General features: G+C 41.1%; 1 protein-coding gene across 1 annotated transcript in view; it reads left to right on the top strand.

Moving 5' to 3' along the window:
• Positions 1–3,866: 3,866 nt before the first annotated feature.
• LOC134858967 (girdin-like) overlaps positions 3,867–16,576 on the top strand; it is a 60,448-nt gene continuing 47,738 nt past the window's right edge. The window contains 3 exon segments of the mRNA XM_063875209.1: positions 3,867–4,466; positions 4,591–4,691; positions 14,415–14,523. Coding sequence (XP_063731279.1) covers positions 4,404–4,466; positions 4,591–4,691; positions 14,415–14,523 — 273 coding nt within the window. The 5' untranslated portion in view covers positions 3,867–4,403.

Genomic DNA, 16,576 nt, shown 5'->3' with positions numbered 1-16,576 from the left:
TGTTCCCTTTCTATGTCAACGGGTGCATCATAATTCAAAGGGTTCAGAGGATGCATGTATTTATTTTCCTGTGATGTTATGCAATTAGGATTATGCTCTGCCACAGGGGGTCTTAATCATTTGTCCTGGAGATTTGATTGTCAGGCATTGATTTCCCATAGCAGCACTACACAGACGATGGTCCTGGTGACCTCCGCTGCAAAGCTAGAGGTCAGACCTTTAAATTATTTAGTCAAACAGGAAAGGCACGTCTAATGTTTGATGATCTATGTAAAAGGTGTGATTTATGCAGTGGTTTCCTTGAGGATGTGATACAACTGTCATGTTTCTGATGCTGCATTTCTGTGCTAAACATTTTTATATCGTCTATGCGTAACCACTTGATTATTTATTCGGTTTGTGTGATTAGGATATTTAGAAAGTAACTTAAAATATTGTCTGTTAAACACTTTGGTCCAAGCAACAGATCTCTACAACTGACAAGAATACCATTACATTTATTATAAAACATGTTAATACCTGTGTGGACCTCATAATTAGATCAGCATGACAAGAAAACATAGCAAATATTGGCCAAATTGACATGCAATTTAGTTCAAACCCTATGTTTGTAAAGTAAAATGTAATTCTAATTATGGTGAACAGAATTATTATTAATATTATTATTAAACATCCTCTTTTACTCCGAACATTCCTCAGCAATACAACTGGATTATTCAGGTGACCTTGACCTTGACTCAGAAGTAGAAATCAGTTATTGAAGAAAGAGGAAATTGTAAAAACTCATAGGGTTCTGTCCAGCATTAGTCAGCCCTGCATTCAAGGCCACATGAGATCCGCACAGCTCCATTTCAGTAATGTTTGTGGTCACTTGTGGTAAATTCCACTGAAACTACTCACAGGAAACTGCAGACTTTGACTACTTCATAAAGAGGAGAGTAAGAGAATTTGTTCTGAAAGAGAAGCTGCGAGGTCATGCGGTTGTTGAAAGAAATAACTAACGTTCTGCTGTTTTCAGGGCAGCGCTGCTTTGTGGCCTTGGATTTTTAAAATGTTATCCTTAGGCTGGATTAAAATCGACTAGAGGAAACATTTCCATTTCCCTCCTTGTGCACGCTGGTATTGCAGAGTTTGAGCCAAAAGAGGCGGGTGGTGGGTTTCCTCTGGGTACTTTTGCCTACTTTACAGCTGAGTGTGTGTGAGGAATGCTGCTGTGGGTCCGTAATAACTGAGTCATTATGTGGAGGTGGATGCCGCTTTGTGACAAAACTTCTTTAAGGCATCATGAATAATAGATTTTAATTAAACACGCCGTACAGACCAGCGTTAATGAATCCCACAAACACACTGAGCTATACAAAATATCCAACTAATCCTCCTCAGTAATTGAGCAGAACATAAGTGTGTTCAGGCTGCTGTGTGGGTGAGCTATGAAAGGTTTTCATTATCTGCATCATTTTGTGTCCAGGAGTAATTGCTAGAGAGGGTCTGAGGCTTACTGGAGATGCGTTTGGTTTGCCACAGGAAATGGCTATATTTGATTTGATTTCAGAGGCCTTTTTATTCACCAAAATAAGATAAACCTCAATGATTTCTAAGGAGTAAATTAAATTATTGTTGTTGGAGCAGTGGGCAGAGATTATGGAAGAAAGTATTAAAGCCCTGAAATCATCTACTTATTCTGACCAAGCCACATAAACACAACATTTGTTGCCTGGTTTTGTTTATTTTACATGAAATATCATGTTTATTTTTTCAATTTCAGCTATGCTCTTGTAACTGGTAATGTGAGGGGGGTCCCAGCGGGTGCATAAAAGTCTTGTTAGTCATGTTAAAGCATTGCTACCATTACAGATGTTGCCAAATTTTAGTCCAAATGTGACGTCACATGTGTGGCTGTTTGCTTTTGTTGTCAATTAAGTTTGTCAAAACCACATCCACACAATCCCGATGAAACAGATAAACTGAGTTTTTGATAGATAAACTCTAAATTAATTAAACTAAGGAGAATATTTTTCAAACGTTATACTTAGAGTGTTGCATATTTGCCAAATAATACAGGAATACTTATTACAAGAAAAAATGTATGATTAAAATGTTCACAAATACCTTGAATTTTTGTGAATTCAGATTTATATTTGGTAAGTACAAACAGCAGCTATGCAGTAGAAACATGTCAGATCTTACCCCAAACCAGTCTCCTACCTGCATGAGGCCAAAGATAAATTCAAACATGATAGTTTGAAACATAAGTGGCTTTGAAGCTTCTTCTTGATTCCAGATCTAATGAGCATTTTAAGATGTCTGTTAAAAGCAGAGCATGATACTTAGTGGCTTGATGAAGGTTTAGATTTCATTTTGACGACCAACTGCACTTTAACCTCCTGATGAGCCTTTATTGAGATTACAGCCCTCCAGGCAAACACGTTTTTCAGAAAAACAGGACACAACAGGTTCAGTCAGGATCTCATACTGTATGGCCTGGAGCTGAAACACCAACCGCAGTGACCGTTATTCTAAATGCAAATGAGAACCGCTGCTTCTTTTAGGAGAGCTGCTGCTGAAATGTGCTTATTAACAGTTTAAGGTGAGCATACAATAATCTATTTGTTCCTGAGAGGTGACCCAGGTCCTCAGCTCCTGAATCAGCGATTGTGTTTTAATTGGCTATTTGGTCACACAGCCTCTGCTCCCTTTTCACACCTAGAGCCATTCATCAAATGTTGATAAGGTGTCTCCCATTGCTGCATAGTGAATGACTGTGGATCTGGATTCATTGTCACTACCTTGTTGCTGATAAAGCAAAAAGAAATAGCCAACTGAGTTTCAAATAATTGAACAGTTAAATACTAAATTTCACATGTTACACAGTGAGATCCCATTTAGAAATTCTTTAAGTAAGATTTGGATATTTTCCAGTCAGTTTTAACTCTCATAACTGTCTTTACTTTGCTTTTAATTAGAATCTTGCAATAGACACACAACATACTTATATACACTTTGGTTACAACCATTTGAAATCTCATCCCCCCTCCCTTTAGTAAAGGTACAGGGGAACCACACTTCATAAAGGATTCAATACGTTTTACTTCTGAAAATAAAGTCTTGAAATTGTTGTTTAGTCTATAATGTAAAACATAAAGTTACCATATCTATTGCTGGAACTTTGTAGATTGCGGCATGTTTCTTTTAAAATGTCTGAAATGGTTTAAAGGTTATTGAAATGGTTGCAGATGAATTTTCTCCTGATCAATAAATCAACCTATCGTTTCAGGTCAATTGTCAACTGAATAATTGAACCAATAAACAATCACAATTTGATTCCTTAAGTATTTCCTTTACATCCTGCATTCTATATTTTAGAGAGTGTCTCTATTTTAGCACACAAACTTACTCTACATTTACATTAGTATATTTGTACATTACCCACCAGGTGTCAGCAGCCTACTTTTCTTGATGCTTTAATGTCCTGTATGCTGTAAATGCAGACAAAAGGTGTGCATGGATAGACCCTCAGTTTCTTCTGCCTCCTACAATAAGCAGAAAATATTAAGAATGTCTTTGCATATAAATGAAATTTCTATCGCTGCACCAAAACTTGTTCCCTCTACATTTATGTCTGAACCATTCCTCAAAAACATGTCCTTCTTCTTTCCAACACAGCTCTTCAAATACTTTTTCTAGATTGCCCATTTTTGTTGTTGTAGGAACACATTAATGGAAATGGAAATGGGATGCTTGGATCAATGCCCTATTTTTCATTTGGAGCAAAAGAGGCGGAGGGAGATGCAGAGGAGAGGGAGGCGGTGCTAAGTGTCCTCCAGTCATCCTCCCTCTCTGTTCATTACTATGCTGCATTTGAACGGAGGCAGACAGAGGGGAGAGAGAAGAAACCGGTCCGAAATTACTTCACATTAAATAAGAGGAGTAAACCGATGATTTTGTAACCAGGACTTTAAAGCACAGGATTTTTTTCGCACTGGATATTTTCCTTTAATGGTTCGTGTCGGATGAATATTTCCCCTTGAAGGTAGATTCCTCCTAATGAGACCTTTTGGCAGGAACGGCTATTTTTTCAGAGCCTGCATAAAAAACATACCTGTCTCGGGTCTCATGTAACAACAAAATGGGATTTATTTTTCCTTTCCATGAGGTAGCCAAGCCCAGCCGGTGACATCTGAATCAGCTGGGTCGTGTCGAGAAGATTGTGGATTTACGTTTTTTTTTTCTTATTCTACCTCCCTGAATATCTCCAAGGGAGAAACCCCACAGGGACACGGTTTTCCAGCAGCCAAAATGAGCTTCGATTTAATTGAATCAACTACATGAGTGGATTCAAAACAAACACCTATTTCTCCAAAGGAGCCCACATTTTCTGAGCGGCGCCAGTGTCTGTGGAAAATATGGAAAGCGAGGTTTTCACCCCTTTGCTGGAGCAGTTTATGCTCACGCCTCTGGTCTGCTGGGTAAGCTATACACTAATTAAATATTCACATGTGTATTAAGCTCACTCATTACACTGCCCTGCCCTGTGAAGGCATCCCTATTGATTATCTTAACACATATTTGCATTGTCTCATTTATTTCTAGGTGAAGACAGTCGGTCAGGCGACACTGACCGATGGCACCCAATTATCGGAATATATCGAATTAGTGGATGGGATTTACCTGAATGAGATCATGCTCGAGATGTAAGTCATTTAATTCATATTCAGACATTTTACATGCATGTTCCCCTGCACCACCATACTGTAACATGATTGGCCCATTGACAGCAAGAACACCTTTGCTTTGCACCTTAAACCCACCTTGCTAATAGATCTACTGATAATAATAGTACAGGCATATTTGATGGTTAGATAAGTAAATGTATATGTAGTTTGCTTGCCCAACATAAAGGGTCTTTGGGTGCGGACCAGAGACAGCAATTGACACCCTTAGGGTTTTAGTTGGGTGATCCCCACATGGGCAAATTAACCTTTTGTTCAAAAAAGCAGCTTCTGGTGTCCAGCACTTGAAATTGTCTGCTGGAGTGAATGTAGGCTACACACAAAGGGACCTTGTATTAAGGGCAATCATGGGTCACACTGTCAGAAATCTCTGCAGACAGTTATTGTCAGTATCCCTGGAAGCTGTGTTGGTTTCTGCTCATCTGTGACTCATGGAGGCAGCAAGCAGCTCCACAACTTCCAGCAGTAGCACTGTTTTTTCAGTCACCCTAGACTGTCATCTGCAGCCTGTTGGAAGACACCCCGCCCCTGGATGCTTCAGAGCTCACATTTCCTGCTGTGCTGCAGATTTAAATAGAAATAGTAGCCTTAAGCAGACAAACATTGGATGCAGCGCATAATCTGGATGCAGATTACACAGCAATGCAGATCCTTCATAATGTAGCAGGCCTGCACAGATGAACACGTGTTTGTTTTTTAATTCCAGTTAAAGGGCGGTAGATGCTATTGCAGGTTTTTGATCAAGGAGAGAGAAGATGAGGCATTAGTAGCCTGTTTGAATCTGTCCGTGTTTCCAGTCTCCTCCTAACATATAGCATGACAGCTTTCCATTCCTTTGTCTGGCTGAGGGCTGCTACTTCCCGCTTGCAGGGCAATTTTTCACATTTTCCACTAATGCCACACTGTACACTGTCAGCATTTACTCCTCCTAGTTGCTGTCAAAGGAGCATTACGCAAGCTTGTTCCCAGTGGAATTGATTCTCACCTCAGAGGAGATTATATTGTGTTGCAGTTCTTTAAGGCAACTGCTTGTGTAGCCTCGCTTCAGTATCTCTTCGAGGTTTGATGAGCAGTATTTTGCATAGTGAGGGGAAGCGTGTCTCTGCATCTCTATATGTGCAGGGTGTACCTCAGCGTGAATTGTTTTTAGAAAGGTTAATCTGTTGCTTGGAGGAGTGCATGAGGAGCTGATTAACCTCGACTGGCCCTGTAATGTCTCTGTTTGGTGCCCTCTTCCTCCTGCTCTGCCCTCTCCCCCCTGTCCTTGGTCTCCTACTGCTTGGCTTCACCACTCCACTAAACTGTCCTTCCTTCAGATTTTAACAACCTTCTCCACCTCTCTGTAGCATGCTTGTTTTTTCCTCCTCCTCCAGGCTGTGTCTCAACTCCCAGAGGAATCCTTCTAAACAGTAAGGTGTTTAAGGAGGCCAGTCCAGGTTCATTTGGACAAGGGCGTTTATTCGCTTCCACACACATCCTCTACTAAACGATGAAAAAGGCAGATGTATTTTTAGAGCATTTTCCCCTATGGGATGGTATATAGTGGGAAGCAACCGGAAGGATTTGAGGGGGAAGGGTTGGGAGTGTGAGTGAGGCAGAAAATGATTTGACAAAATGGTTGAAAACCTTAAACATTAACAGAGAAGACATGCATTGTAAGAGGAAAGGCTGGCATGCAAGAGACACATTTGAACCCGGGTTTGCAGAGCCACATGACCACTCCTCTTATATATTTAGTTTGACGTCTAATTGGAAAGATTTCTGTCTGGACTTTCTGTTGTGTTTTGAGTTCTGCTGCACAGAACAGCCAGCGCTGAGTGAAATTCAATGTGACTGGCTTAGTGATCGCCTGACAGGATGTCGGGGATTGCCACAGCCAGCTCTCTGTGTTTATATTTGTGTGTGTGCTTTTCTGTAGGCTTCTGTGTCTGCGTGGGAGTGTGTGTATCTGTGGGTGTTTTTCCTCTGTGCATTTTCTTTTGGACTGAGGCAGCTGTTGGTAGTCGTCTTGCCCGGCCACCCTCCCACACAAAAGGCCCACAGTGTTGGTCAGACGTTACTGTATGATGGTGACTCTGCTTTTTGTCTGCCTCTCTCACTTTACAAGCACCACGTGGCCACCCCCAGTAAACTGACTGAAGTACCATAGACTGTATTATGAGCAAAGATATATGTTTTTTACATCTAAACTGCTTTGAAAGATGACGGTTCAATCAAAGAGATTTTGTTATATCTTTTTTTATTCATTTGAAAACGTCATAGCAAATTTGTTCCAGGCGAAACATGCCACATGATCCAAGTTTGTTCAAATTTGAGTGAGTTTAGTAATGCATCCTTCTCTCTCTTCATCTCTTTCTTACACTGTTACTCATTAAAAGTAGCTTAGAAACCACAGGTGAGTTTTTCCAGTCCTTTGAGGGAATGTAGGTGATCATTAACAGGGAATGCATTCATTTGAGTTCTTGTGCTCCCACAAACATAAAAACTAATTTCATGTTTTCCTCAGCCCCTCTGATCTGACAACTTAAAATATTTAGTAGGGAGTTTTTCGGCATTGCACTGCTTGCGATTCGCCTCCCTTCAGTAGCTTCTGTTTACATTGGTTCAGCACTGATACCACTTTAATTAAAGAAAATGATTGTGAGTGATACAACTTCAAAGTTATACACAGTCATTAGTAGATGAAAGGCAGTTATGTGTGCAAAAAAACACGTTCGAGTGATTTTACTTTGAATATTTTTCTCTAACTTTTCTCACAAACTATGCAGTCCTCTGAAGAAACATGAGCTTGTACCATTTTTGCCGTTGATGTCAGCTGTGGTTCTATAAGCCAAAGTGTTGCTGTGTGAGTGTTTCTGTATGGCTTTAGTGCCGACATGGCAGACAGGCTGGCAGCAGTTGTCATCCAAACAGCATGGGAGAGCACAGAGAGAGAAGAGAGACCGCAGGATTATCTAACCGTTTGCTGACACCCAGATGGCACCACCCCCTCCCCAACCCGCCCTGTTTTGACTGACATTACCTAGCCAATTAGCTTGCGTCCTCAGTGCTGTCAAACCAATTAGTTTTCCCGCCCAGCAAGAGGGGAGCCAATTTAAGTTTTGTCAGAGTGACAACTGTCCGGTTCAATTATCTGATTTCCTGCCAATCCTGTAGAGTCATGCTGGCTCACTAGCCTGTTCAGTGAACCAGTCAGTCTGTCCTCCACGGGCTGTTTGGACAGAGTTAGATACACTTTTACCAGAGAAAAGGCTATTTAAAAGTGTCCCTGATGCATAACCTCTGTCATGTGGACTTTCATAGTCAGTCATTTCATTTTTTGGGGATCTTAACTTGTACTTTGTAGCTCTGCAAAGTTGTGACCCTTAACATGAGCTGGTTTAAGAAAGAAATTGAGAGTATAAAGTGCTAAAAAGTGCATTAAGCAAAGAATGCTGTCAGACGTGTTATACAGGTTAATGTTTCTGTTAGCTTGAGTCCTAAAACAGATCTGTGCATGTCTGTTGATCTGTACGAATGGCTGTGAGAGAGTATAAAAAATGTCAAGGTAGCTTTCATTTGCATATATTTTCTGCTGATAACACGCAGACAGGGTGCTTACCAGAGGTTGTCTATCATGAAGTAAATCTATGAATCAGTGAATATGGATCTTTTAATACTGAATGAGGATTTTGAAAGTCTATTTTTCTCATGGCCTCTGCACAGTTAATCCCCCGAGAAGGCTCACATACACAGGACTTTGCCTGTCATCACTTCCTTTCATGACAGAATTGGCTTTTCGACACATCATGCAGCATACACAAACACTTGCTCAAATCGACCAATGAGCTTTTTAGAAGAGTTTCGCTTTTCAGGGACGACACTGAATGACGTGTGTTGGTTTAAGCCCAGCACCCAGTTGGTCTTTTGTTGCAGATGCATCATGGTAATTGTTATACTTACACATGGAGGCTACTGTACACTGGCTCATGGCTTTCTTTTATTAATGCTTTCTCAGTCTAATAGAGGTTACCAACCATCTGGCAACGTTTTTCTATTATAACAGGCCCATTTAGAAAAGGCAGAGTCAGCTCTTCTTCCTTTTTTAATTATTTCAATCTTGCATCAAGTGAGGGAGAAAATGTAAGAGTTTAAGGCATTCAGTATCCTTCATTTAAATATTCGTATGTAGCCCTTTTAACCAATCTGTAATCAAACATAAGACAGGATTTATTGTAGTTAATACAATTGATGAAAGATTGGATTTGATCTGCAACGATTTACCGATTGGTTGATCTGAAGAAAATGAATGTGTTCCTATATTGTTAGGTTACACAATTAATCCTTTCAGTCTTTTATTATGGTTTGTGCTTTTTAAATGAAACAATTTGGGTTTTGGAGGTTTTTTTTCACTGGTTTTGGCCTTTCAAAGGCTAATCACTGCCAAGTCTTTCTCATCTTTGTGTCGCCCTCTCCGTCCATGCATCACCTATCTTACTCGCTCTCCCTCCTGTGTTTTTCTTTGAGCAGCATGTTGGAGCCTTTGTTGCTGTCTCTAGGGCGAGTTACAGCAGACATAGTTAGGATTCCTGCTGGACAAGAGAAAAGAGGCAGGCAGGCAGAGCTGCTGCTGGGCTGTCAGTCTGTTCGGTTCTCCGACTGCTTCTACCTGCACTGTGGGGTCTGCAGGCCTCCCCATCAAAGTGTAGAAACACACATTAATCTGGCATGTCTCATAATCATGTTTTATTCCGCCTCACAGGAGCATGAGGATGTACATCAAGTCAGACAGGAAACAGCAGCTGTGACCTTGAGAGGACAACACTTTTAACAAGGCTGTGTTAAATGTGAGGCACTCAAAATCCCACTGCCAAGGACACCTTAAAGCCTACTGGGACCATTTTGGCATTTTAGCCTTCTTCAGCTTTCCTTTCTCAGCCTTAACAAATCAGACTCAAACTGACTCAGTGATCAACATTTAAAGGAACATCCTCAGGATTAGTTGGGATTTCTTGGTTTACAGCATATGTTGAGTAATATATCGAAATCTGACCGGAGATCTTGTAAGAGATAGGTGTATATTTAGTATTCCCTGTTTCCCTGCTTTATATTTAATTACATTTGCTGCTGCTGTTTGCTGTTAATGAAAACTCAATACTTCCTCCATCTGCTTCATGTTTCAGGCCCTTCAGTGGCTCAGGGGGCATAATCCCTTCTGTTCCCTCCAAGACTTTTTCTGTAAAGCATCTGCAGGAAGTTTTGAGTTTCATTAACAGAAGCTTAACATAGAGAGTTAACAGCACTGTAAAATTAATCCGTGACCAAGTACAACATTTCTCTTATTAAAAACAGGAACTCGGAGTCGTCAGTTTAACATGACTTTGTTGTTGTATTGAAGGAATTGTTTGGTGTTGTTTGTAAGCCATTATGAAACACGCAATTTGCCTGTTATTTGAGACATCAAATCACATCAATGTTTCATGGACTAAGAGCTTGAAGTCCAGCACAAAGTAATGCATCAGATCACATCCAGTTTGACATGAATGGGTTTAGTAACTGTCCCTATGGAGACAATGCTAGATGAGAGGAATGGGAAGAGGCCCTATGGAAACAGAAAGACAAAGACAGGAGAGAAACAAGTTCGTGAAAAGCCAAGACAAGGAAATAGGGTGAAGGGAACCACATACCAATGGTCAGATCCGCACTGCCTGGGCTGTTTGTTGCTATAGCTCTCATGGGAAAAGGGTGGAGGATGCAGAAAAGAGGATGTAGAAATCCTGTACCAAAATACATCTGCAATGCTAACAAGTTATGTTTTGTAAACTAGAAGAACCCTGTGCACCCTAAAATAATACTTTGTTATGTGGTATGCTAATAAATGATGCATTTCTGCCCTAATTCTGTAATAAATCAAGGGTGCCATCATAACATGTGATTTATGAAGGTCTTTGCCTTTTTCTCAACTAGTTTGAGATTCATTCAGTTAATGAAATTCCTGGTAATTCGGCGTGTTTGTCCTGTAGCTTTCATTTGGAAAGGCTTGTGTGTTAACATGGACTCAGCATAACACGATTTGTTTGTAACGAGGTTAAGGCTGCATTCCAATCAGTGGAAAATGTAGTGTAAACATTTAAACACAGTTATCTTGTTTAGAATAAGGTTGTACTTTGAGTCACTCAATGTGATTTACTAAGCCATTACTCTCTGAGTTACTCCTGCCATGTGGATTGTGTGCATGCACCATCATGATGTGTATGAAAAAGTCGAGTTATTCCCACTATTTCAACCCAAAATCCTGTGAATTCTTTCAATATGATAAATCATTCCCAGTCATTTCTTCTTTTGGCTGGTCAGCTATTGTGGAAACTTGACAAAAACAGTGTTTCGATGCTCAGACAGTTTTGGAATCTGTTGTGTGGATGTTACAGAACAGGCTGACACAATTATCCTGAACTGAACTATTCACCTTCAACACTGCTGCAAATAAGCTCATCCCCCCCATATTCCTCTTACTGTGTGTGTGTGTGTGTGTGTCACCTCACACACAGTCAAAAACACACACTCCCCCGCTGTGTTTGGACAGTACAGCTCATAATCTCTATCCCCTACACGTGGCCAAATGTTGCCTACATATTTTGTTCTTTGTGTGCGTGTGCATTTAGCCTACTGTGTGTGTGTGTGTGTGTGTGTGTGCCTGGCTGCCCATGCTGACTGTAACGTAGCCTGTCATATATAGGTTAACAACACTCTCTAACCTACCCAGCCAATCAAAGCCAGGAGATGAGAAGAGAAAGCCCGGTGGCCTTAGGCTCTACATGGCGATCGACAGCAGCGACGGACTGCTTATTGACCGGCCGTCTGGCTCACTTGCTCACTCGCTGTTTGCCTTGCTGGCTGTTCGGTCTATGGCTAATCCATTTGTCTATTTAAAGTCTTAAGTTAACTGTATCAGCAGGAACAGGGGGGGAGGCAATAAGGGGGATTGTTGACCCCTGATAGTGCTCTAAATCCCTGTATTTATTCGCCTGCTGATCCACAGGGGGGGTTGGACGGTCGCGTGCTTGCATGTGTGGCATCGGAGCCGAAGAAATGATGTGTGGTGTGTGTGTGTTGTGGAACCGACATGCTCATGTTGTTGTGGCCGCCATGTTCTTGACTTTAGTCTTATGGTGAAGGAATGTGTGAATGAGCATCCCTTTCCTTTTTGTTTTTCTGTCTTTCAGTGTGTCTCTCTCTCTCTCTCTCTCTCACACACACTCACACACACACACACACCTCATTCACCACACCGCCCTCTTCGCCCTGACAGGATTACAGCCTCCTCTGTGCTTTTTAATTAACGGGTTAAATAGACCCCCTACTATGGACCACGAAAGGGGCTGAGGGAGGAGATGGCGGGTCACATGACTGTTCATTTAGACCAGTATTAAAGAGAACCCTGTGTCCTCCTGATTAGCATGATTGTGTGTGGGTGTGTATATCAGGGCGGAGGCTGATCAAAAGACTAATTAACACATCCACATTGCAGCCGGTTGATTTAGGAGACAGGCTTCCTGCCCCCTTTTTGGGTGCAGGATATCATTATGATTATATTGTATCAGATTTTTATTTAGGAGGTAAGATACTTAAGCACATAATACATACAGATTTGGTGCTTAAGTGAGAACATGGAAAGATAAAAACACTGATTCAGCAGATGCTAGCTTATTTCTAGATACAGGGCAGTTGCATGTTGAAGTGATTAGGAAGAGTCATTCAACCAGAAGTCCCCTGTGACTGCAAGCATCCACCCAGCTGAATGTCTTTGAGGAAGATAAAGAATCCTTCACCTTCGACCTCCTCTCTCTCAGAACAGAACAAGACGCATAATAAAAGAACATCTTGATTTATATCTACCGTCTTCATGGTATTATCATAAGCCTTATTGAGCTGCTAGCCCGTGCAGACTCTGGAGTGCAGGAGTGCAGATGCAGACATGCACACATATGCATGACTACACATGTGCTACACACTGCATGCATGCATGCATACATTCACGACTCTCCTCCCCCTACTTGGAGCATGTTGACCCTCATATATGGGTCACAGGATGTACATGCTTCGAAGTCTAAAGAGGATATCGGGGGAAAAAAGCTGCTCTTTAATAGTGTTGGTGCATGGCTCGACAAATGTCCCGTACATGGGTTGTGTTGTTTTCCCAGAAAAATCCCAAAGCAAATCATGAATGTTACATGGACGTCTTTTGTTATTGGTGGGATTTTACTACTTTGAGCTTGTTTCAATTGACTGTGCAAACATGTTCCACCTCAATATGCTAAACAATCTAAATCTGAAAGAAATGTGTGTGTGTGTGTGTGTGTGTGTGTGTGTGTATATACAGTCAAATGCAGTTACAAAAAACATTTTGAGATTGAGATTTATAATTGTCAACTGGGCTGAGCGACGCACATGATAGTATCAATGCCTGACACAGATATTTGAAGCATGCAGGGGATGACAGCAAGTCTCCACTCTTTAAAGTGTCTCTTTAATACTTGGTGAAACATTATCAGCTCTAGGGTTGCTGCTTTTTCACCACCTCTGTTCGGGGAAGTAGGGAGTCTAAGAAGTAGGAATGCCCCTCAAGGAGGTTCAGTGGATATCACATTAACGCCTCAGGTCTCACTTAGGACAAGTCTTTTTAACTTGCGAAGTGTGAAAAATCGGCCTCTTCAACAAGCTTGTAATTGATATTACTAAGGGTTTCAAAGGCAGCAGTTCAGAAGCCCTGACATAAAAACTCCCCAGTTAAAACATGGGAAACTTAGAAGCTGAGAAATGCATGCTTTCTGTGGATTAGTACTAACCATGTTACTGGCAGATAGTTGGCATATCAAACTTCCAAAGAGACAGAAGGACAGACACACACATTTCCTGAAAACAAATCTCTTGGATCAGTTACTTAAACCAATTGTCTTGTCAGTGAAAGAGGTTTTTAGATGGAATGAGGTTTGGGTTTTAGTCATCTCCATAGATATGCAAATGGTAGTTTGGATTGTTGTAGATAGCAGCGACTGGGGAGGTGGTACTGTGTGAATTTTGGGAATGTCTACGAGGCTCCCTAAAACATGTTGACACCCGTGATAACATCAGCTGTCAGGCATGCTCATTTTAATGTCCCTTGGGCAACACACAGGCTCTATATTCTGCAAGTTCTAATAAGATACTACTTCTCTTTGATTCGGATAAAATGGGGAACATTGTTAAAGGTCAGAGAATAACTGAAATGCATTCTACCTTAACCATGCTAATGAAAGCCTGTAGCCTCAGTAGTCTTCAGAGGATTTCTTGTGGCAGCAAAATGATGATGCATTACAGATGTTTCAATTGGATTCAACCCACCGAAGAATTAGATTTAAAACATGGGTGCCACCAGAGTTAAGTGGCAGCGTTTCTATTTTGCTCTGCATTGAGTGTGTCTGTGTCCTTTGACACAGTTATGGCACTGACCTTACTTAGACATGGGTCCAAAATTGCTGTGCTGCTAATGATTTTAGCCAAACACACACTTGTTATACTACATAAAGCAACATGGTGTCAAACTGAAACACAGTAGTTTCAAGCCTGTGACTGACATGTCTTTTAAAATATGTCCGTCTACATCCACAGCTGACATGCATCTTTACTACAAACAGATCTAACAAGTGAATGCTATTTTTCCCACAGAAATCCCAAGGCCACGGTGCAGAGGACCAACAAGAAGGTGAACAATGACCCCACGCTGCGCATCCAGAACCTTTCTATTCTCATCAGGCAGATTAAAGACTACTATCAGGTAAGATTTCTTTCTGCTGAACAATCTGCAATGTCAGATATCACATGTTCTTCTCTGATCAAAAGTGAAGTTTGAAACTCTTCTTTGTACAATCTTTGGTGAAAATAATGATGAATGAACGCGTGGCTTGGGCTGAAGTTAAGCTTTAAGTAAAGTTAAACCCTTGGTTCTTGTGTCTCTATGCCTGAGCTGTGGTGGCTTTACCCCTCAGGTTACAGTGGAAAAAGCTTTCACTTGCACACACGGAGCTGAAAGCATGTGCCACATAAATACTTGGCAGTATAAACAGAGATATATTTTCAGACGTGTGTGACTGTGTGTGATGTGGTATTGTAACGCCCATCCAGATGCCGCAGAGGGCCCAGCAAATAAACAGAGAGCTCAGGAATTTGAAAAACATGACAACACCGATCTGACTTTTCTCTTATTCAAAAATGATCTTGCGCCGCAAATTTCCCCTCGAATTTCAACCTGATATAGCCTTAGTCTGTCCGAGGTGCGCCAGAAAGAGACCAAAACTACGACAAACACTCTCTCAGCGTAACCTTAATGCCTACAACACAGATGTAGAAGCAGAGAGATGTGAAGGTGATCGAACTCGCATGTAGTGAAGTCTTATCTCGTGGTCCATCTGTGTGTCCTGCGTTGCATGGTATCGGCTTATCTGGCCCTGAAACATGCTCTCACCACAATTTATCTTCACATTTACCAAAGGAAATGATTGAGGAGGAGGAGGGGGTTGTGGGTGTTCGGGGGACTAAACATGGAGGGGAGAGCTCTTTGATAACACTAAAGAAGCACTTTAATGCATATTTAGTGACTGATTACATGCGGAGAGCTGCAAGTGCAGGTGGGAGTTATACTGCCAGTGAGGAAAATATTGCGCTTGTAGTACACTTGTACTCCAGAGCATCACTGGTTGCAGATATAGCATGCCACATGGTAGATTTGAGTATAGTACAAGCGTATTAAGCCCATATCCATGGCTAGATGCCAATATTTTGTCTAATCCAAATGTATAATCCATCATAAATCTAGATGCAATATGCTAGGTCTAAACATGACCTGAGATTTGGATAAACCAGCCAAAAATAAATACAACAGGCAGTGGTAGGGGTCTTTACATTGTGTGACGTCATCTCCAAGGTGAGTGCATTATTGTGGCATTATCCCATCAATGTTGGGTAATTTGAACATGTAAGGAATTTAACTAAATATGTTGCTGATGTTCTACCAAACAAATTGTTTCAGCACAGATCAAAACAAATATGGCATTGCAGCCAAATGTCAGATTACTGCTACGGTTGTGCAGCTCTTAGGCTTTACTTTAAATGTTAACTTCTTAGGTTTAAAGTCTGCTGTCATACAGTATTGCTTGAATGCACGGTGTCAGTTCTTAAGTGTGTGTAACGCTTAATCCAGTTATGAAAACTGTAAGCTAACCAAATATAAACAGTCCAGAGAGACAATGATTCATTACAGTGTCTGTGTTAATGATAACCAGGGATGTGACCCACCATGCTGTTGCGACAGTGCAGTGAGCTTAGGAATGTTATCAGAGAGAAGCAGCCGCACATTTAATGAGACCAAGATTTCCCACACTTCAGATTTCAGTTTTTGACCCATATTCTCAGGGGCTGTGGCTGTGTGATGACACTTAATCACATAGTTGGACATTACTCATTAGGAAATAGAGAAATGGTGAATTTGAAGGCCTACTTTGAGCTTGGTCTTATACATTTTCATTGAAACATGATAGCCCTAGAATAAGACAACAAGAGATAAATCGGCTGTTTCTTTTTCTTTTATATTTTGCCTCAGAAGATCTAGGTTGCCTTGGCCCTAGACACCGTGTTAATCACTCATCAGCTTATTTAAACAATCAGCCTTTTGTATAGTTATCCTTCAAAGCCTTCAAAAGCCCCTCCATCCCGCCTCAAATGGCTATAGCAGAATTATCGCTCTTAGACTCTGTGATTTGAGTCATTGGCTTCAGGGTAAAGCAGTGACCAGCAGAGTCAAGGATGATGGGGAGAGGTTAAGGACAATAACT

This window comes from Eleginops maclovinus, chromosome 22 (genome assembly GCF_036324505.1).
Source record: "Eleginops maclovinus isolate JMC-PN-2008 ecotype Puerto Natales chromosome 22, JC_Emac_rtc_rv5, whole genome shotgun sequence".
In the NCBI taxonomy this organism is placed as follows: Eukaryota; Metazoa; Chordata; class Actinopteri; order Perciformes; family Eleginopidae; genus Eleginops; species Eleginops maclovinus.
The sequence above is the reverse complement of the archived record's forward strand: the minus strand, read 5'-3'. Positions and strand labels throughout refer to the sequence as shown.